Source organism: Stegodyphus dumicola, chromosome 1, assembly GCF_044657685.1.
Source record: "Stegodyphus dumicola isolate Sdum_Otavi_A_Nest chromosome 1, ASM4465768v1".
In the NCBI taxonomy this organism is placed as follows: domain Eukaryota; kingdom Metazoa; phylum Arthropoda; class Arachnida; order Araneae; family Eresidae; genus Stegodyphus; species Stegodyphus dumicola.
The window spans coordinates 27,637,869-27,661,647 of record NC_140768.1 but is presented as its reverse complement, the minus strand read 5'-3'; the positions used below and the strand labels follow the sequence as shown (position 1 = coordinate 27,661,647).

Below are 23,779 nucleotides of genomic sequence, written 5' to 3'. Positions count from 1 at the left end.
TTTAAGACCTCAGGGCAGTCTTAACAGAAGTATGTGCTTCTTGCCTTTTACAGTGTTCTGGGGCCCATATTCAAAACAACTATTTTAAAAATGTCAATGAATTTACCAAAATGTAGCTTCCTTTACTTATGGAAGCCATGAATGATGCTGATTATAGATAATGTTCACTCAGTGAGCCTACTGAGTTTCCTGTAAGTGTTATAAAGATATGCTTCAAGCTTTTAGAAAATCTCTCATATATAATTTTTAAATTATATTCAATAAATTATTTTTTATTTTTAAGACATGTGTGACTTCAAAAATGAATTATAATTAAAAAAATCATTGATTTTATGTAAATTTGATTTTAATGTTGTATTAAGAAAATTAGATTTTCAAATCACTGTGATGACTATTTAGTGAGCATTAAAAAAGGGCTAACGCACAGTCTGTAATAAAGCTACACATGTTACATTCTGTCTTTGATTTAGTCATGAATGACTGTTCTATGCAGTGAAACCGTACTCATGACTGATTTTTATATAGACTATGCAGTGAAACCATACTCATTATGAAATTTTCTGAAGAAAGTTTTAAAACTGTTACTAATAAATTGCAAATATATTAAAAGAATGCGTTAAATATGTCAAGGATACAACAAAATGTATAGCATATTAATTTAACTCATTTTTAAGATTAATCAGTGTATTAAGTTTTTATTTCTATGATATCCAAGTACCTCATTTCAATAGGAAGGGAAAAGGTATAAATAAATGAAATAAAATTTTTGACTGAGTAAATTTTAATGCAGATATATAAAGAATCTATGTTACTAAATTATCTTTTATTAGAATATTTGCGATGTTTCTTATTTTTTTTAACATGGTGAAGTGTTGAAGTTCAAATGTAAGTTTTGTTGTCAAAAATTACTACTGAAGTGTATTCAGAAATGACTCAAAATATTGCAAAATTCTGTTTAGGAAACATTTTTTTTCCCATGGTATTTGCTGTGTATTAATGTACAAATACAGTCAAAAGTCGTTAATCCGGGCACCCATAATCTGAAATGATCTATAATCCGGATCTCAAAGCTACAAACTTTCTGCGCATGCACCAACGCAAAATGCATTCACGCATGCGCGTAAAACCTTTACGCATGCGCATAATATGTTTACGCATGCGCGTTTAATGTATAACGGACGGTATAAGCTAAGCTAAAATGACCTAATTATCTATTTCAGTTAATGTTGCAGATTGCGTTGTTCCTTAATCTTTGGATTAGATCCGGCTTATTATTTTTTGCAGACTGTTAGAGTAATTTTAAAAAAGTAAGCTTGAACTTTCGATTATGTCAAATAGAATTTCCAATGCTGGAGCTGCCAAAGAATCTACAAAGCAAAAGTATGTTTCGATGTCCATCAAACAAAAAGTGGAATTGCTGCAAAAAATGGATAATGGCATATCCTTTGTTTCTCTAACCATTCCGAAATCTGTTTATCAATTTCACGCTGCTCTGCGTGTGTGTGGGGGGGGACGACGCAGCACGCAATGAACTGGAAGTTGATCTGTCAGCACTATCCTTATCTTCAGGGCAGATGTTTTTATTTTATTTGGCTTATAATTCCTTACTAAATGTAGTATTTCATCTCGATGTACTCCGTCTTTGATATGATTTAAATCAAATTCCTCATCAATATAATTCGCTTCCGATACTGAAGAAAGTGACACAGGGTTTATTGAAAACGAAAAAATTTTGACTGACAAATTAGTCGGTATTCTCGACACAGCAATTATAGGACTTGAAGAGCGGAACTTTGTAACTGAACGAGAAATTATGTCTGTTTATAGAATTAAAGAGAAAGTATTATCAAATAAAACGAAGCAACTTAAACAACTTACATTGAAGAATCAAATTCCTCGTCATTATAATTCGCTTCCGATACTGAAGAAAGTGACACAGGGGTTATTGAAAACGAAAAAATTTCAATTGACAAATTAGTCGGTATTCTCGACACAGCAATTATAGGACTTGAACAGCGGAACTTTGTAATTGAACAAGAAATTATGTCTGTTTATAGAATTAAAGAGAAAGTATTATCACATAAAACGAAGCAAACAACTTACATTGAAAGAAATGTTTAATAAAATAAATATCAAATCTTTTTTTTTTTTTTTTGTAAATTTTGATACGCTTTAGATCATAATTGTTCTTTATTTCATAAATTACGGTTTCATATTTTTAATTTTATGATTTCTGCATGCCATCTTACCAGATTTAAACTGATGATCTATAATCCGGAATCGGCGAAGTCCTGACGAGTCCGGATTAAAGACGTTTGACTGTTTTACACTTATAAGGGGGTCATTTTAGATAGGGTCATATAAGAGTCCTTTATATTGTAACAGTTATTTATTAACAGGTTTAAGTTACACACGGACATTACATTTAACTTTAAAAAAATTACAAAGCAAGAGTCTGAAACAACCTATCAGGTTAACCCGCGGGAAAGCGTGTGGGCATACCCCAACCCTACACAAAAGTGGAATATTCCTAGCTTGTGAAACTGAAATTCTGTGCTGCTTTCAGTAGCTGAGTTTCTAGTTGTGGTTGGCTTTCAGAACCGCTTTTTCTTTGCCTGTGTGTTTCAGAAAAAGATTTATCGGTATTTTGTTGGAACTGGGGTATGACACACCCCATGTGCCTGTCCACGTAAGTGTTTTTCTGATGGAATATTTAGTTCAGAAATTTATTTCTAGAGTGTAACAGTAAATATTTCTACTCGCAAGTGATTTTAAAGTACCTGACATTAAATTTTTAAAAATTTCTAACTGCATTATGGTAAAAAGTATGAGTCCCTATGAACTGGAGATGCAACGCATGCGAGATTTATTAGAAATATTTGAAAGCGATGAAGATTGCATTTCGGAAACTGAAGATGAAACTAAGAATATTTTCTACAATGTTTTGGTTTCAAAAAAGATAAAACATTAATTCCTGATCTTCCTAAAAGAGGAAAAACTGTTCTTATGCTTCAACATTATATAATGATCATACTATAGATGATACTATTGGAGTAAATAAAACGTCAGGAATTATATATTTTAATAATATGACTAAAATAGCAGTGGATATGGGGGATGAAATGTCAGCCAATTGTTCAATTGCCAGAATAACAAAAAGGTGGCCAATGGTAATTTTCTCTCCTGCACTGAATGTTGCTGTAATAAATGCTTGAATTATATTACATTCAACAGCTAAACCACCAACAAGAAACAGAAGTCTGTTTTTGAAGGACTTAGTATTACAATTAATGAAAAAAAAGTATTGAACAAAGATCAAAGATTAATACTTTTCCAAGAAATTGACATATTGCATGCAAAACAATACCAGAAGTTTCGATGAAGAATTAAAACGAATGCATGAAATTCGAAACAACTAAGTATGAAAAATGTGTTAAATTTTTTGCCCTGGCGCCAAGGACAGAAGAACGTGAATACAATGTTTAAAATGTGAAAACATTCTGTGCCAAGAACACATGAATGCATTTCGTTCAAAGTGTGAAGAAATAAAATAAGCATGGTGTATTAGAGATGCAATGAAACTTGTATTAGAGTATTAGAGATGCAATGAAGGCATGATGTTTATTATTTCCATTTATCTTAATTTTAACTCTAAGATTATTTTGGAAATTAATTTTTTGAAACCCAATTATTATTCACTTATTTATAATACACGTGAAAAAAAAAAGGTTTTAAAACTAAATAATACTATTTTTATTGTATTTTAAATATTGGGGTATGTGATACCCCACGCGCCAACTTTAGTAACTTTTCTTGGTGCGACTTCCGCCGGGTTAAACACTTGGCTTTTACTGAAGTCCTTCTCTGGCTGTTCACTAGAGGGCACCCTTGTTGTTACAGTTAGTCCAACAGTTTATATTAGCAGCAGAGTTTATATTGAAGGATTGTTTACAACCTCTCCCTCTGGCTCCGCTGACGTCCCAGCAAGGAGACAGAACTGGAAGATTAGGGAGCTATTGTAATATTGTCTCTAGTCTCAGTTTTTTTGATTCCCTGGGCAAGGGTACTTCTCTTTGAAGCACTTTCTGGAACCACAAGCTCTTGATTATTTCGGGAATGCAAAGTAATTTTTGGTGGTCTACCTCTCCTCCCGAGTGGAAGAATGGGAGAAGTGGACGAGTCTTTGAAAGGTGTTAGTGTACTCATGTTACATCCTCGCGTTGGATAGGGTCATATAAGAGTCCTTTATAGTGTAAAAACTTTTTATTAACAGGTTTAAGTTACACACGGACATTGGATTTAACTTCAAAAAAAAAATTACAAAGCAAGCGTCTGAAATAATCTATCAGATTAAACACTTGGCATTTACTGAAGTCTTTTTCTGGCTACTCACCAAAGGGCACCCTTGTTGTTACAGTTATTCCAATTATTAGCAGCCAGATTATTAAAGGATTGGTTACACACTTAAAATTAATAATTTAATATATGGGAATTCCTCTAAACCCTTGTCTTTTCTGTGGATAATTGTTTACAGTCCTTAATCATATTAAAACTCTCCAGATGGTTAGTTTGTTCAATGAATGAATACCCTCCCCTTCTAGCATCATGTGAGGAAATAGAAAAATTATGTTAGATGCATGAGCAGTTAAGTTTAAATATTTTGTCATTAAAAATTAGAGTAGCTGTCTCATACTTGTTGATTACTTCCAAATTTGAAAATAATTTTTGACAAAAAATTATTAACTAGTTTCATGCATGCCTAACTTTGTAACAGATTTTAACTGGAAGTGGCAAAAATCTCATGCCTGAGTTTATTTAGAATTAAATAATAATTTTCAAAATTATTGAATGAACAAGTAACATACTGAAAGGTTATATTGCCCCTAAGTATTTGATATTGGCTTTTGTATTAAGTATCTATACCTAAACTTTTAGCGTTTCTTGTCTATGAATTGAATTTCCTTGAGTATGTCTAATGTTGCTCGCTATGCCAGTAAGTTTTGCTAAGCATTCAATAATAGTTGAATAATAAACATTGAATCTGTACATAGTACTGAAAAATTTTTGTACTCCCTACATTACAGTTAGGTCGAACAGTAACTTGCAGAGCACAGTTAGGGCAGTCATGGCATGAATTTTCGTGATTATCTTTGGCTACTTTAGGAAATCTTTTAAGATTCATCAAATATAAAATTTGCCCTCAAGTATCGAATAAATTGACAAATTTCAGTTTTTTCCCCCTTCTGCCCACGAGCGGCCGAGCGGTAAAGTCGCTGAACACTGGTAGTTCGGTCCGAGGTTCGAATCCCGCGAATGGGCTGGCTGCATGGGCGTTTTCGTTGTTTTCCCCATCTGTAACGTGTATACGAGCCAGTTTCCCTTAGCAAGTCCTCCACGAAAGGCATCCCTCCCTTTAGGCAGATAGCCCTCGAGGCTTTGCCATAATCACACACACACACGTTTTCCCCCCTTCATATTATTTTTTAATTTCTTTTGAAATTGTTAGATTATTTTTATATTTAAAACAATTTCTGTAGGGCTAGAATACCAGAGAAAGTTGTTTCCTAAAGTTAGATAAAGAACTCCTTCTTTGCAAATAACTAGTCAGTGCCAAACGATCTTTTTTTTTTTTTTTTTTAAACTTGATGAAGTACTACATAATGAAGAAAATTGTGTTCGTTTATTATAATACGTAAAAGCATCATCACTAGCAATTACCTATAATCTTGATTTAAAAAAACGGTTCTGAATATATTTCCAGATCTGATTACTTTATAAATGTAAATTTCAGTAAAATATCTATAGAAGAGCTTTTGTTTAGTTACATACTGATTATTTATTTATTCCTCCCTTTTTATTGTACTGCATATGCCCTCTCTTCTCGATTCAAAATATTAGTGGAATCATGAATTGTTAGCGTAAGATTTTCATGAAATTTTTAATGTAAATGACAGACCATGATAGTTTTGCATACTTATCTTGAAAACATGCCCAAATTTTGCCTCCTTCCCTTAAATAAGGAATCTCGGAATAGATATATAAAACTGAAACGAAACTGTCAAAAGTCAGCGAAATAATTTTGAAAGCAACCAGGATGGTTTCTTGAATAATAAAAATCAGTTTAATTTTTTGTTAATTAATTAATTAATGTTATTTATTATAGTTGCATTTTAATTAATAATTCTTATATGTTTTATATTTATTAGTCCGAAGGGGCAATTTTCCCAGAAGGACTGTTAATTTCGTTTTGTCATTTTGCGTCGATTCAGGATAAGTGTTGTTTGACTTTTCAAATTGATGCCACCAAATATTAGAGCCCTGTATGATATTTAAATAAATTAAATAATGCGTAATTTTTATGAATGTATGTAAGTTTCTCGTATTGTGATAAAACAACGGTACCTAGAGTCATCAAAATTTGAATAACGTAATCTTCCACAGAATATGGGCATGTAATAAATTTGAAATTTGTTTTATTATCGATTTCACATTTTGTAGCACTTCAGCGAATTTTTTAATAACAGAATCAATGATTTCAAAGCGAGCAATGGCAACACTGTACGGTGGGGGGAGAATTCATCTCCAGCGCGCGAGACTCTGTATTGGAAATTCTAAAGATATGCCCATTTTAAAATTATTTTGCGATATTGCTGTTGAACTGAATTTTATGGTTTGAGTACATAGAGCATGATATTTAATAAATAAAGGTAACACACAAAACGTTAAAAAAAAAAAAAGCCCCTTTGGGCGTAATTTAAAATCTGAAACCTTTCAGATTTTTTTGTGTAGTGTTTTGGGAATTCTAGTGTGGTACCGAAGGGCCTGTGTTGGAATCCCAGAAAGGGCATGGCTGTAATACTGTTCCCGTCCCTTCGTAGGAGGGAATGGTGACCGCCTATTAGGTGCCTCCAATATAAAATGGCTACCGCTTCTGGCCTTAGGAGTTCCCAATGCTGAATAGGCAGATGCCTGTCATAGGATATATATATAAATATATATATATATATATATATATAAAGAGCCGTTAGCGGTGGTAAATCTCATGGAACACCAAATTCTGTAACAATCACGCATTAATTTAAATAAAAGTAACAAGCAAACTGCTTTTTTGTAGCTATTATATATTTTTAATAAAGGTCTATATAAGGGATATATATTTTTTTAATTAAAGGTCGATACCAGTGCCATATACCTGACGCGATGGTATTTTTCCTTCCATCCCTCTTTCGCTATGAAAATAGAACATTGGAATTTAAAAAGAAGATAGGCTTTTGGATTTTCGTGTTCTTATCTGGGAAGAGATTATATCCAGAACAAGAATATGTATTTATTTAATGAAATGATACGAATGTATTTGCAGAATGGTACATGTTTTTTCTGCTTTTTGTAGCTTACTAAAGATTACAAATTCTGTCCGAGAAGCCTGTCAATTTCCGTCTTTTTTCCTTCCATAGAGTTTTGTTTGAGTGCTTTAGTTAATCAGATTTAGATGCTGTATGGTTTCCCCTTTACCTTCCCTTGGTATAAATGATATTTGCATATCTTCAATGACGGCATTTTTCGCTTGGTAGTCTAACTACATTCTGTTAAGTATTTAAATTCTGTTTGCATTTAAATGTGTTATAGTTGTGAATTAGTGGTTTAATGGATTTTGATAACTCACTCTCTCTCTCAACGTATAAGGTGTTCGAAGAAGTTGATTATAAGCTTTATTTCGTTAAATATCGATCCTAAATTTGCGTTCTTAATAAAATATTCTTCAGGTGGTTCCACTGAACCTTGTGGTTCAGTTTTATAATAGTCTGTCATGTTTGAGACAGATACTGTTCAGCAGAATCTGAACTTTTTTTCTTGTCCTTATCGAGTAAAAATTTAATTTGATAAAATATTTATTATTCTTAAATTTATCAAAAACAGTAATATATATCTTTATCGTGCTGCCCACACGGTATAGAGGTTAGAGGAGCCTACTGCGATACCGAAAAGCCCGGTTTCGAATCCCGGAGAAGGCATGGCTTTAAATGTCCGTCTCTATAGAAGGTAACAATGGCCCACCTATTAGGTATTTCCACTATAAAGTGGTTACCAAGTCGGTTAAGTGCTCGCCAGTGGGAAAAAAAAAAATCTTTATGGACCTACCTGCCTTCAGTTAGTAAAACCACTCAATACTGGCAGTGTTCTGGGTTTGAATTCCACTGGATGATATGGCTACGTGGGCGTTTGTGTGATTTTTTTCATTTATATCGTGGATGCGATCAGTTGGAGCCTACTGCGATACCGAAGGGCCCGGTTTCGAATCCCTGAGAAGGCATGGCTTTAAATGTCCGTCTCTCTATAGAAGGTAACAATGGCCCACCTATTAGGTATTTTCACTATAAAGTGGTTACCAAGTCGGTTAAGTGCTCGCCAGTGAAAAAAAAAAAAATCTTTATGGACCTACCTGCCTTCAGTTAGTATAACCACTCAATACTGGCAGTGTTCTGGGTTTGAATTCCACTGGATGATATGGTTACGTGGGCGTTTGTGTGATTTTTTTCATTTATATCGTGGATGCGATCAGTTGGTACTTTTCCGTTTTGCTGGCGCAGGCGATAAAGTCACATTAATGGTACAACTGATGCCAAATGCAATATCCTCGCTGGTAACCTTTTACGCCTCATTTTCAAAGCAAGTCGCAGCCATTTCTTATCAGATTGATTCTTTCCTTCAATACTGCATAAAATTAGATATAATTTTTTACCAGATAGTTTTATGCCCTAAGGCAATTCGCGGTAATTAAGTCAATTAGGATGCAATCACGCCACTCACCCGAAGGCTAAAATATAGAAAAGGCAAAGTCAAGGGTTAAATTCATCTATTCTAATGATAATGCACTGCGGTTTTTCATAATTTCTGAGTAAGCTATTCGTACAAATTGAAATAATTCTTCCATTTAAACTTGCATTCCAAATCAAGATTTAACTTGAAATTAATGTAGATAATCACTGAGAGAATGAGATACATTCCGCAAGAGAAGAAGAGGAAGAATGCCCTTGCTTGTTTGCATTAGCTGTACATAAGTAACGTGATCTATGAGGTCATCTGCATTGTTTATTTATGAAAGGTATACATCAGTCACGTGATCAACGAGGTCATCGGAACGTATCTCATTAGATTTTTGTAGCGTAGTTTGCGTGAGATGAGATGACTTGGGATCACGTGATATGAACCGGCGAATCAGGATGTTGAACCATAAAAGCATAGTAATTTTTTTAATTAATGGCTTTTTACAAAATTTTAAACGATATTAAAATGGTTATGCCTTCAAAATAAAAAAATCTGAGAACTAACATTCGTTAAAATTTTTTATGTGTATATTGTATGTTGTCGCCAATAAAGTTTGCTTGGCGAGATTTGCGCCGGCGAAACGGAAAAGTACCGATCAGTTTCTGTTACTTTGTCTCCGGCAGACAGCCTTCATTTGTTTTGCCATAATAAATTATATTAGGAGTTCACTAAGATGCGCTTAATTAAAGACATTTAAGAGGCCACCGATTTTAGTAACGAATGCTGCTGTGCCCGAAACAAATCTATTCTCCAAAATGAGCAGTTTATTTTATAGCTACTTCTTAGGAGTGCCCTAATAATTAATTGGTAATATAGGCATGGGACAATGATCCAGATTAATAAGATCGCCCTTGACTATCTCCGTGCATTTTGCATGTGAAGTGGCACGTTTGGTCTGAGATTTTGCTTAGCAGCAACTACATAAAAATTTAGACTTTATATTTACAGAACTCTCTACTAATGCGGTGTCGAAATTGCTTTCATGAATTTTTCTAACTTAGGTGAAGTTTTGTCACTGGGAGTGCATGTCTAGGATCACTGTTGAAGGAGATAAACCTTGCAGTCACATTTTTCTGAGCACACTGTGTATAAGAAAGTGTATGAAGGTAAAGATTTTAGGACGGAAATAGGTGCAAGCAATAAATCAGAAAATGACATAGCTGACATAAGAAAACGGTAGTGCGGGATTTAAACAGTAAAGATTTAAAATGAAAAGTAATTAAAAAAATGCTATATTATTATCTGTTCATTCAAAAGCAAAGAAATTTTCCCTAAAAGAAAGACAGGCGATCTGAGAGAGATTCCTCTTTTTTTTTCAGAACAAAAAAGTTTTCTCGTTGGGAGCAGCAAATTCCGAAGTATATAAAGAAATCAATGAGAGGTGCAAAGAAGACGATGCTACTATAGCGCCATCTGTCGAGCCAAAAAATTGATGGCATTGAAATTTCATGGCTAAATACATCTGTCACAAAAAAAAATCTATGTATCCTGAAGGAAACGAACTACTATCACGAAACTTAATATGTATATAGTGAATGAGAAGATAAACAAATGATTACAAATTCAGAACGAAAGGTCGTTTTGTTAAGAAGTTATGGCAAGCAAAATGTTACAAATCAGGTGGCAGAATACCCATCTCTGGCATGTATAAAAGCCGAAACGCTGAGTGGCATCAAATCTAATAGGTCACCTATGAGTGCCCCTGCGGAAAATAATGCCATTATCTTCGCCACGGGGCAGTTAATTCGTCAATTTTCCGGAACGGTTGCGCCTTCCAAGCATGTTCCAAACGTTCTGTATTGGGAAGAGGTCTGGTGACTCGGGAGGCCACGGGAGTACGTGGTATTTTTGAAGTCATTGTTGGGAGAGTTGCGCAGTGGCAGGCAGAGTCCTCCTATCTTTACTTTATCGAACACAAGTTTCTGTCTATTCTAACAGCGATTCTTAACAGTCTTTTGATTGCTTCTTTGCTTAATTTTAAGTAGTTCCTAACAGGATACTTTTTCCCCGTACATTAATATCCAAGCTTACATGTATACTTTAGGAGGCTCTTAGCCGTTTATTCGGCTGCGTTCCCGGTGGAGCAGAGAGTAGATGGTTTCTGCCAGGAAGATATCACACTGTGAGGCTAAGGGCAGGTCAGTGGTCTTCCTTGGTGGCGCTCACTCACTCACATAGATTTATTTATACTTACAATAACAGCAACAAATGTTTGAAATAATAAAAATACGTTTGTGTAACACTACAGAAAAGAAATAATGCAGATAAATTACTTACGATTTCGGCGAAGCCCAGTGCTGCTCACAATTTTCAGAGAATCCCGCTATTCCGATGAAAACGCGTAAACCGAAACAGCGCTAAACGGACCAGCGTTAAGCGAGGTCTTATTGTGCATTGAAAGAAAAACGGCATGAAATAATGAAGGTTTTTGTCCTCCACTGAGATAACGCTTTTGCTCATCGGACATTTCGTGTTTAGAAGTTTTTAATGACAACAGCTCTGGAGTGGTTGCCTATATTTTGCTCTGATCTGACTTCGCTCAATGTCTTTCCCTCTCCTCCTAACTTTAACGAACGCTTTTAGTGGCATAAATATTAAGTCATTCTGTTGTTGCAAATTTCAGTCCTTAAAAAGGACCCCAAAGAAAGCATTTACTGCAGGCATTCAATCTTAGCACCATCATTTGGAAAGCTGTAGTTATCTGCAGGAGGACTATGTTGGATAATGAGCAGAAATTTCAGCTTTCTAGAATGCATACTTTTTTCAAAAAATATTAGAATACCATTGAACTAAACGGCGCCTCGTATATTGTCAAGTATCTATATATATATAATAAAGAAGAAAGTTTGTGTGTTTGTTCGCTAATCACTCAGTCACTACTTTAGCTATCATGACCAAACTTTCTACAATTCTTTTCTGGGTCCTGGAAAAGGTCGATGTCCACTTCCCCCCTAAAAAAAAATAGCTAAAATCAGAGATATTAATTAAAAACTCGGAAAAACGATAATTTTAACAGTCTGGCAAGCTGGAGATGAAAATCTACTTTGTTTCGAAAGCTGTTGCCACTGTTCTCCTTCAAATCCTAGAGATTGTTAATAAAAAATTTCTAACTTTTACGATGAAATAAAAATAGCATTCCCAAATATTAAATAAATTATTCCCGATTCCAAAACCTCGTGGGAAGCCATTTCGACTATTACCATTTTCGCACGTCTTTAATTAGCCGAAATATTAATTTAAAACTCTGAAAGCGCTAATTTTCGCACTCATTTTTCCGAGTGGCAACAGTCTCGCGCGTTAGAGATACAAATGCTTTATTTCGAAAAGTGTTGCTACTGCTCTCTTTCAAATCGTAGATTTTGTTAATCAAAAAACTTGCAAGTTGTACAAAATCTATGCATGTAAAGAAGAATGTATGTGTTTGTTTGTTCGTGTTATTGATTTCTTATCAATTATGATAAATTTTTTGGCCCATTTAATTGATTAAAATTTAATATAGGTGAAATATTCGATGGAACTTGAGCTTTTACGACCATTTGATTAAAAAGATGAAAATCTTTAAAAACTGCGTGCCATTGTTGCTGGTATAAGGAGAGAGAATTAGCTTATTATTTTTTTTTTCCTACCGAAATTTTTTATGTGGTTTCCATACCGCACCAGATTGAAAAATGTATGATTATGAATAATATTTTTTGCATCATTATTAGAGAAGGATTACGGCGGTATTGTTCTGTCTGTTGTTAAATGCATTACTGTCAATCTAACTTAATTGGCACCGGGTACTTCAGCTAGTAATTAATTAAAAGTATATTTAATTTAGTAATTCTTTAACATCTTTGCTTCTAGTTATTGATAATTTTTTACTCCATCATTTCACGTTAAAAATAAAGTTACAATTTGTTTCGAAACATTAAATTAGAATCTAAAACCTTCAGCCGTTTATTGAGATAAATTCCAGAAATGTATCCTCACTGTCAGTATATTCTCAACTCTTCTTTTTAAAATTATTCCATTTCCCACCGAGCTAAATTTCATTCCAACTATAGTTTTAAGAATTTTCCATTTTAAATGGATCTCCGATTGCTGGCATCGCTTTTATATCAACAAGAGGCCGTAAAGCTCTAAAGTAAGCCTCAAGGTTGTCGGATGCTTTCTTTTGATTTCTATTTATTTTTTCCATCTTTCGCTTCTCGAGAAAAGTGAGGACTAGAGTAGATGGAAAGATTAAAAAATAAAAACTCAGAAGCTTATCTCGCTGTGGTAACGAAATCTTTTTAGCCCAAAAAGATACTTGATTGCCCCGGAAACTGAGCCTCTTTTGTACTTAATGCCTGGATCTTCAATTCCACAGAGAAACTGATATTTCGCCGCTTCACAGACCAGTTTTATTTATTTTCAATTCCAATCACAATAGCTACTTTTCCTTGCTTATTTCTTTCATTGTGTGGTGAGCTTCAGTAATGCAGTAATTATTATGAGATCTTTATTTCTGTATTCGTTTATTGCCGTGAAGTGTGTACGTTTTTAATTTCTTGTATGTATTCCGACGTTAAAAGTGTCGTTATCTGAGTCGTTGCATTACATTACTTTAAATATAGCACCCACGCGACTTTGCTAGTTTTGCCTTCACGCGGAGGATTATTGCAAGCAGTCCAGCAAATAGCCAATTTTGTCTGTTTGCCTATTCGATGTAACCTAAGGTCTTTGTTTTCATATTATAACCGCTCAATAAACTGGGCAATTTAAAAGCCATAAATCCTTTCCTTAATTTTATGAATCTGTGTTTTTTTAACAGTGTTTTTGATTTAAAATACATTTAATTTGCAATGTGCAATAGGTAATTATGAATATTTATGTAACTACTGTGTAATTAAAAGAGGCGTTTTCTAATGTCTTAGATTTCGTATCTCTATGTGATTTCATTTTTTCCCCCTGCTTTCCTTTGTGCACTAGTATGGTTTTGTCTGATATATGTCTGATATATATAATTTAAAGTAAAGTAGAAAGAACAAACGATAAAAGATCTAAGTGGTCAAAAATTTTGCGCATTGTGCTGCAAAACTAAAGAAATTAAAAGATAAATTCTAGTACAAACGCTAAAAAGCTGCTTAAATACTGTGGTTCCGTGAAAACTTTAACATAAGCAAAATTAGTTGCAATGAAATGTGTTAAAAGAGAAAAATATAACTTTTGATTATTTTTTACAAGTGAAAATCAACAATAATAGTAAGCTATATATGCTAATAATTAACTAATTAAGGTATATTTAAAACTAATTAAGGTATAATTAATTAAGGTATTTCCAACTAATTAAGGTATATTTAAAACGTAGTAAAAGTATTAACTAATTAATCGAGTTAAAAATAAAAATTAAGAAGCGGTAAATGGTCGATTAGCCCAATTCGAAGTTCACTATGGCACGTCAGGGGAAATATTTTTTAATGAATTTCGAAAGCTAACTCCATCACGCGTTTCGCCGAAACAGACAATTGAAACTGTACGCGACACATTTTTCAATTAATTAAATAAACTTTGTCAAAATCTTGAGTCTCAATTCTCTGTTCCAATTTCTCGACGCATCCGCTTGAATTAACACATTAAGGTGTAATAAAAATAATAAATAATGGAATCGAAATGAAATAAATAGCGATATGCTATTAGTCAAAATATACAAGATTTTATGGGTGGACCTGCGAGCTTAAAGTGTTAATACTTTGTAAAAGTACCGAAAATTATGTTTAATTCAAAACGAAAATGATAATACGAGTAAAATAGACGAATTGAAGCAAGGGTCTTACCAAGACCTCGAAAAAGTTTTTAGAGAAAAAATATTATTAAAAACAGACCTGTAGTAGTGCCGTCTTCTTTGGCTAACAATGAAATTCGAAAAGGGTGGGTCAACCCCGAGCGTGCTTATTGCTTTCCAACTCGCAGGATGACGTTGAAAGGGATATATATATATATATATATGTATACTAGAAAGCCTGGCGGTCATACGAAATGACCGCTGTTCTAGATATTATAAATTGTAATTAAAATGATTTGTGCAAAGGTGTCTGCTAATTTAAACTAAATTACCCAGGGCAGGTAGCGAGGACGCCCCTTTGCTTACTGCCCTACGGGATTTCCCCCTTCTACTTGCTTAATTGCTTAGAGTAGAGTACAATGAAGGAAACCACTGACGGTACATTTCTTAAGAACCCACCGCTAGCTCAATCAATAAAGGTGATTTAAATAATGAAATGTTAATTCACATGTCAAAGATCTCTTTGTACAACTTAGGTACACTTAGGGCACTTAGGGCACACTTAGGCATGCCTAAGGGCAGAGATGCCTTCGTGGAGGACGTTCTGGCTCGTATACGCGTTACACATGGAGAAAATCACGAAAACGTCCATGCAGGCACCCGTTCACGGGATTCGAACCTCGGACCGAACTACGAGTGTTCAGCAACTTTACCTCTCGGCCGCTGGTGGGCCGTGTTATTTTAAAGAATAAGCCTTCGAGTTATATTAGTCATTTTTCTTAAAAATATAAATAAACTCTTTCTTATTCTTACGAATCTTTTTTGTCCATCATGCTGTTTTGATAACGTAAAATAAAATTTTCCGTTTAGTTTTCACTTAAAAATCTCATGATGAAAATAATAAGGATCTATTTTTATCAAAACATATTTAGACTTATTCATTTGCAAGTATTGCTTTTAAATTACTGTAGCAGCATTCCATAATGGAATTGAAAATCAAGAACGTGTAGTTTAAACACATGAATATTCATAAAAAATGCAGCTGGTCAGAAGTAACTTTATAAACTACTAATTATCATTCAAATATTGATATTCATAATTATATATCTAAGTACTACCTCTACCCATGTTTATAAAATTTATTTTGTAATGGGTGAATATCAACACCCGGTGGTGCCTATAATGTTGTTTACTTATTTACTTCATATCTATTATTTCCTCGTTGGTTAACTTAAAAAGCTGGAATATGTTATATTTTGTGATATTAATGGTTACTCAGGGTTTTTCCCACATAAAATAACAATCTCAACTGGCAAGTGGCCATCTTGCAGGGTTGGCGCTAGACACCTTGCCATCCGATGCAATTTCTGCTATTCCTAAATTCTGACGCCCAGTGCCTGCGTAAAATATAAACATTTTGCCGCCTGTAATTACCTCCACCCTGTACGGCGGGGACGGTTGCACTGGCTCTGGCGCCAGCTCAGCTGTTCTGCTAATGTGATTGGTGTGCTTTATTAAGTCTTTGTATGAAGTGAAGGAAGTACTGTAATCGCGAAAAATTTGGGGTATCATAGTTCAACGAAAATATCATTTTGACCGCACTTGACTCCATTTGAACGATATTTTTGCATGACATCTTTACGTACAGACAGAATAAAGGACTTTCCCCCCAAAAAAACGGATTTTAAAATGGAATCAGAAGTGATTTTTTTCCTAACGTCTGTACGTACGTACCTACATATGTTATAGCATAACTCAAAAACAAATAGTCTCAGAACGTTGAACATGTATATGAGACTGCTGGAACATGTAATTGTGCACCTCCCTTTTTCGTTGCAATCCGCTGCAGAAATCTTATATATAAATTTATTTTCGCCCTCTTTTACCTGGGTCGGTGAGCTTAGTTTTTTTCTTCTTAAATGTTGGTAAGTTGTGCATTTTTTGGTTTAAATGTGATTGAATTATGTTGTTCTTATCTTCCGGTTAAGGTTTTTATGCCTTTAATTAATCTTCATGCAATAATTATAGAATTATCAACAATTTAAAAATTTAAGTGGTGCTGCTAATTCTAATGAAATCGCTATTTATTTACATTTGAAGTTGTTAGTAAAATAATAAATCATGTCAATTTCTGCACCAACTTAAGTGTTTTTTTTTTGCCGACGGGGTCCAAACGTGTTCAGTTTTGTGCGCCAAAAAATCTGTCTCCTAGACCGCTGGCCAAATTGCTGGATTTTGCATAGAAACTCTAATATCAGTTGTATTTTTTTAAACTGTTTTTAACTGTATTTGCTGTTTTATGTTTTTCTGTATTTTACAATTTTTAATGACGTTTTGAGTTTTTATGTATTTGGCCTTGCCGCGAAGTGAGAACTGAGTTAATTAAATATGAACTACATCTCTAATGAAATTCGAGGAAATCAGTTTAAATGAAATGCAGGAAACAAATGTGTATAATTTAATAGGCCGTACAAGGAAGTCATGTGCTGTCTATAACAGATTTGTATTTTATATTATGATCCGTACACGTTCATTTGTTGTATAATTATTTTCATGTTTTATTTATTCCAGGTGCTGCCTAATATATTTACAGGAGTCAAACTTTTCATTCCACAGGATTTGGATAAATCAGACATTCTGCGACGTTACTTTATAGCGTATCCTTTGAGCTTTCTTGGTTTTAACTGTGTGCATTAATGCTATGGATATGTTTTTTATTTTTAAAAGAAGTTTTCTTCCTGGAAATGATTTAAGAAAGCATTTTTAATTGATCTTTAAATATATAATTAATTTGAAGTTATGATTTGTATAATGAGAGGCATGCATTTTGAAATGTATATTTTGTAGATAAGGGTTATATATTGCTTTCGAAGTGTTAAATATCTGCAGGGTATAAAAAATTTTAGTGAGACCCGAATCATTACTGTGTATTCTTTTTGCAGTTTTATTAATTCAACGTGTTTCTATGAAGATTTGTTTGCAGTGTTAATGTCTTTGCCTTTAAGAAAAACTGTAATAAATTTCATATTTAATTAAAAATAATTAATGCTTTAACATTTCTGATTGCTGATTAGTTGTAAATCATAATGGTGAAGCATTTAGGCTTGTATTTGGTGAGGAACTAAATAAGAAATTTGAGGCCTAATTTTATAGTACAGTATTGATTGGAATTTTGCTTACGAAAGTATAATCCCGTCGACTATGAAATTGTCGCCGGGCAGGGCGATTCAGCGCCAATTATTGATAAGCGTGACGTAGCAATACACTTCTAATATCTGTTGGCGTTGTTGTTGTAACTTATCTTATTTGTTTGACAGTAACATCAGAACAAGCCCATCGTAGCAAGGTGTGCAAGACTGCCCCTTTCGTTGGCAAGAGCCTTTAGCACCATACGTGAACAGTACGACTTTGTTCAGCTCCGTCCCCAATTCTGATGGAAAGCAGCCCTGGGGGGGGGACAATATGCACACCTCTAACACACATTTGCTTAATGAGAGGAACTTCTGTTTTGTCCAGAGACTAATTGTCAGTTAGAACTATGAGGAAAGGTGTTGCGGAAATCCGCTGGTGCGGTTCCCGGACACAAGGGACGTCATAAATTACCCCATTCCAAGGTATTTCCGACAAGATGTTTAACAAAACGAAAGAGAGTGGCTTTTGCATGAGTTCTTTATGCAGTGAAAGACTTGAAAGAAGACGCAGCCCGCGTCATTGCCACATCCAGGAGCCCTTATTTTGTATTATGGCTGTAATGTTTTGATTATTTTACTTATTAGTAATCAAGAAATTCTTGTAAAGTTTTAAAATTTCCTAATTCCTTTTTTTCTAATTAATAATTATTGAACAGAAAAAATATATTCCTTATTTTGAATTTGAATATGAATATTGTTGTTGCTGATATAAGAAGTCGATAATTAAAAATTATTTCCTATGTACATTATAATGTTGTATTTCATTTATTTTACTTCCATAGACTCGAAGCCCCCGCCCCGCTCCTGTTGGTTTCAATGAAGTTAAATGGAATCGTATAAGTATGGTTATTGTGAGGTTCAATGTTTTCTGTGTACATAACCCATCGTATGTAGGGATTTGAAAGTTTGTTTGTGAACTGCACAAAATCTACATAGGTACAAAAAATGTAGTTATCGAAAATCCTTCTGTATGCTGCTTGAATAAAAGTTTAATGTTAAAAATTTCGAAGCTGCAAGATCTAAGAATTAGAAATTCTCTTCGTGACGCATGATCAACCCAACGTATTTTTTGTTCCCCTATTATTACATAAATCTTTTTTCAAGCCGCCCAACCGGGACAGCGGTTAACGACGCTGACTGCCGTTCCGAATCCTGGAAAAGGCGTAGATGTTTGTTAATGTATAGTGTCTGTGCGGCATGGGGGCACTTTAAGTAATCGTCGAGCCAAAAGTCCTTTCGAGAGGTTGATGGTAGGGGAAGAGGAGTTGGAGACCCTATAACCTATATGTCTCTCTATCAAAACTAGGAACAGAACTGAGCAAACTCGTACTTGTCAACTGTATAGTGCTCTTGCCAACGACAGGTGCAGTCTTGCTGTCCTTCCCATGATGCATACTTTGGATTATATGTTTTTTGTTTAAAAATAAAATTTTGATTTATTTTTTCCACTGTAATATTTTAATTATTCACTTTCGGTTTCAATTCTTTAAACAAAATAGAATTCTCTTTATTTAAAGTACAAGTTCTAATTGAATTCTTTCCTTGCTTTGGGGAAGAATTATCGGGTGAACTATTATACAGTCAAAAGTCGTTAATCCGGACGCCCATAATCCGGAATGATCTATAATCCGGACCTCAAAAGTACAAACATTTTGGGCATGCGTCAACGCATTATGCGTTCACGCATGCGCATAATACGTTTATGCATGCGCGTTTAATGTATAACGGACGGTATAAGCTAAGCTAAAATTATCTAATTATCTATTTCAGTTAATGTTGCAGATTGCGTTGTTCCTTAATTTTCGAATTGGATCCGGCTTATAATTTTTTGCAGACTGTTAGAGCAATTTTATAAAAGTAAGCTTTAACTTTTGATTATGTCAAATAGAATTTCCGATGCTGGATACTGCCAAAGGATCTACAAAGCGAAAGCATGTTTCCATGTCCATCAAACAAAAAGTGGAATTGCTGTAAAAAATGCATAAAGGCATATCCTTTGTTTCTCTAACCATTCCGAAATCTGTTTATCAATTTCACGCTGCTCTGCGGGGGAGGGGAACGTCGCGGCGTGCAATGAACTGAAAGTTGATCTGTCAGCACTATCTTTATCTTCAGGGCAGATGTTTTTATTTTATTCGGCTTATAGTTCATTACTAAATGTAGTATTTTATCTCGATGTACTTTGCCTTTGATACGATTTAAATCAAATTCATTATAAATATCACGAATACACATCAAATAGTTTTCTGGTTGCAATTTTTAATTTGGACTATGCGTGATGTATGCTTTACGCATGCGCGCATTGAAAGAAATGTTTAATAAAGTAAACAAATAAATATTAAACTTTTTTTTTGTAAATTGTGATACCCTTTAGATCATAATTGTTCCTTATTTCATAAATTACGGTTTCATATTTTTAATTTTATAATTTCTGCATGCCATCTTACCAGATTTAAACTGATGATTTATAATCCGGAAAAATCGATAATCCGGAATCGCCGAAGGCCCGACGAGTCCGGATTAAAGACTTTTGACTATAATTGAAATACATTGAAATGGTTCATAGGCTAATTCTGCATACAGAAAAGCAAGGATTTTTGTAGAAGAGAGATTTCAATTGATTTCATTGTTCCTTTCCCCTGATGAAGTAGCATTGAAGTTGATTGAATTACTCTTCTGTTATGTTCTTTTTCTTTTAATTTCTTTAAGGAATTTTTTTGGATTAGGGTATTGATTGTTTAAAGGTTTCGTTTTTTTGCATTTATTAAATTCTTTGTTGCATTTATTAGATTATTTGAAATTTATTAATTATGAATTTTAAAATTTTCGTTTGTGTGAAACATTAGGTCTAAATTTTTTACTTCATATATATATATCTTTTGTAAATAATCGTTTTATAACTTTTTCCGTTTCCTTTAAATATTTTGATATTGAAACCATGGCGAAACTTAAAATAAATTTTTAAATAAATATAGAATAAAATTACTCGATAGTTTGTAAAGTTTTACGTGATCTATTAATATTAATTACTCCAAAAACCGTAACAGACGTAAATCGAATTATCGCTGTGTCTGAAGTAACTTCAAAGTCGTAAGAAAGTTTAAGTAACGTATTTATTTAAACAGAATGTAGAATATAAATGCACTGTTGCGCAACAGTACCATCTACAGTTTCTGGTAATGCAACTAGATAGAACAGTCCAGTTTAGTTAAATCAAATGTGGATCATTAGTCAAAGACTACACAAAGCTGGCTCAGTAACTCGTACCGAAGCTTCAAATGAAAGTATCAGCAGCGATAGAAAGCAAATGCCGAACAATTACAGCTGTCAGAGCTGGGAGGAAACGCGAAACCAGAAACTTGGTGTCGCTTAAATCCCGAAACCTCAGTTTTATTGGTTAATTCATTTGCATTCTGGTGAAGAAAACAGAAGGGAAAAGTTTATAGTTAAAAACCGAAATCGTAATAATTTGTTAATTTAAATAATAACTTTACACGTTACTTAATGGCACAGTATAAACTAGATAAAGTATGCGATAGAAATAAAAGATGCCAATGTTTTTAATGGGAATATGCGGGGAGGGATATAACTAAATTTAACAGGAAGGCTTGATAAAATACCATAATAGCGTGCTAAAGTGTAGAGGCTGTTCGCACATTTTTTAGACGATTTTAGTAAGCGGTAATAAAAAATCGTTTGCTACAAAAGAAATAATTGCAATTGTACTATGTTTTTAAAAGTCAAAATTATCGTCTGTGGCTTGAAAGTTTTGTTTTTATTCAAAATGGCGAATTTAACAAAGCAGTGGTTCGAAGGCTACATTTACGCTCTTTCCGAAGAGAAATATGCATACTCCGTTATCCAAAAACGATGTGAGAATCATGGTTTTGTGATACCTAAAGCGTCGATAGGTAATATCATCAACAAGGAAGGAAAAGAACGTCAAATTGCAGCCTCAAGTGAGACAAAAATTCCAAACAAGTATCCAAGGAAAAAACGGACATCTTCGACTATTGCAAATGTACGTTGTTTAATGTAAAAAAAAAAAAAAAAAAAAAAAAAAAAGAAAAAAAAAAACCTAGTCAAAGGACAGTTGCAAAATCATTAAAATGTTCGGTGTCCACTGTAAACAAAACAAAATGATAAACATTGATTTAAATCTTAAGAAAGCGAAAAAACGCAATGTGCATCATCTTCTTCCAAAGCATATCGCTCAACGTAGGACACGCTGCAGAATTCTATATGAGAAACATTTCATTTATCCAAAGAAAAATGGAATACAATTGTCACAATAGATGAAGCATGGGTGTATTTAAACGATTTTAACAAAAAAAAAAAAAAAAAAAAAAAAAAAAAAAAAACCTAGTCAAAGGACAGTTGCAAAATCATTAAAATGTTCGGTGTCCACTGTAAACAAAACAAAATGATAAACATTGATTTAAATCTTAAGAAAGCGAAAAAACGCAATGTGCATCATCTTCTTCCAAAGCATATCGCTCAACGTAGGACACGCTGCAGAATTCTATATGAGAAACATTTCATTTATCCAAAGAAAAATGGAATACAATTGTCACAATAGATGAAGCATGGGTGTATTTAAACGATTTTAACAAAAAAAAAAAAAAAAACCCTAGTCAAAGGACAGTTGCAAAATCATTAAAATGTTCGGTGTCCACTGTAAACAAAACAAAATGATAAACATTGATTTAAATCTTAAGAAAGCGAAAAAACGCAATGTGCATCATCTTCTTCCAAAGCATATCGCTCAACGTAGGACACGCTGCAGAATTCTATATGAGAAACATTTCATTTATCCAAAGAAAAATGGAATACAATTGTCACAATAGATGAAGCATGGGTGTATTTAAACGATTTTAACAAAAAAAAAAAAAAAAAAAAAAAAAAAACCTAGTCAAAGGACAGTTGCAAAATCATTAAAATGTTCGGTGTCCACTGTAAACAAAACAAAATGATAAACATTGATTTAAATCTTAAGAAAGCGAAAAAACGCAATGTGCATCATCTTCTTCCAAAGCATATCGCTCAACGTAGGACACGCTGCAGAATTCTATATGAGAAACATTTCATTTATCCAAAGAAAAATGGAATACAATTGTCACAATAGATGAAGCATGGGTGTATTTAAACGATTTTAACAAAAAAAAAAAAAAAAAAAAAGAGCCATTTATTATCATAAAAGGGGAGAAAAGAACTTAAGTACATGGTTCAAAGAATCGAAAGAAAGTTTTTCTAAGGGATTCATGATTGTTGCTGGTTTTTCTTATAATAGCAAGTTAAAAATAAAGAGAGTGCAAAAAAAAAAAAAAAAAAAAAAAAAAAAAAAAAATGTCAAGATTAACTCCAAATACTATCAGGAACATATTTTATCGCAAATTTTTCTGAATGAAATACCATCGCTTTACCCACAGTGCCATTCATCTGTGAGACTCCATCAGGACAAAGCTAGCGATCACACATCAAAATCCACTGTAAATTTCCTAAAAGAAATGGAACAAAGAACTGGTATCAAGGCCATACCCTTCACTGATATCCCTACTAAATCTCCCGATGTGTCACCTATGGATTTTTATGCTTTCGGACTTTTGAAAACTGCATTATGAAAATGTTGTTGCCAAACCCTAACATGACTCTGGAAATCTGTTCGGGAGGAATGGGATAGAATACTTCTTCTGCCACTTCAAAAGGCGTTATTATCCTGGAAATTGCGGTGTCAAAAGATAGTTCAGAATAAGGGATGTCAAATAGAACATTTAAAACACAAGAATTTTATGTAATTTAGTTTCGTGAATACAATATACATCGTCTAAAAAATGTGTGAACAGCCTCTGTAGTTTTACGGAATTTCAAAAATCAGCTCAACTTTAATTGCTGTTGAGCAATCTGTAAAATTTATTTTAATTCTGCCATTATTTGTTAGCTAAAGCTAATTACAAACTGTACATTTGACTTCCAAGCCAAAAATAAATTTTGTAAATGGAATTTATCATAGTCCTTT

The 23,779-nt window shown here is 33.6% G+C and overlaps 1 protein-coding gene across 3 annotated transcripts in view; it reads left to right on the top strand.

Moving 5' to 3' along the window:
* Positions 1-23,779, top strand: part of DNAlig3 (DNA ligase 3) — a 224,371-nt gene that overhangs the window by 165,198 nt on the left and 35,394 nt on the right. For all 3 annotated transcript variants that reach the window (XM_085813879.1, XM_035358921.2, XM_035358920.2), the window contains one exon: positions 17,144-17,229. In XM_085813879.1, the coding sequence (XP_085670005.1) occupies positions 17,144-17,229 (86 nt within the window). The remainder of the gene's footprint in view (positions 1-17,143; positions 17,230-23,779) is intronic.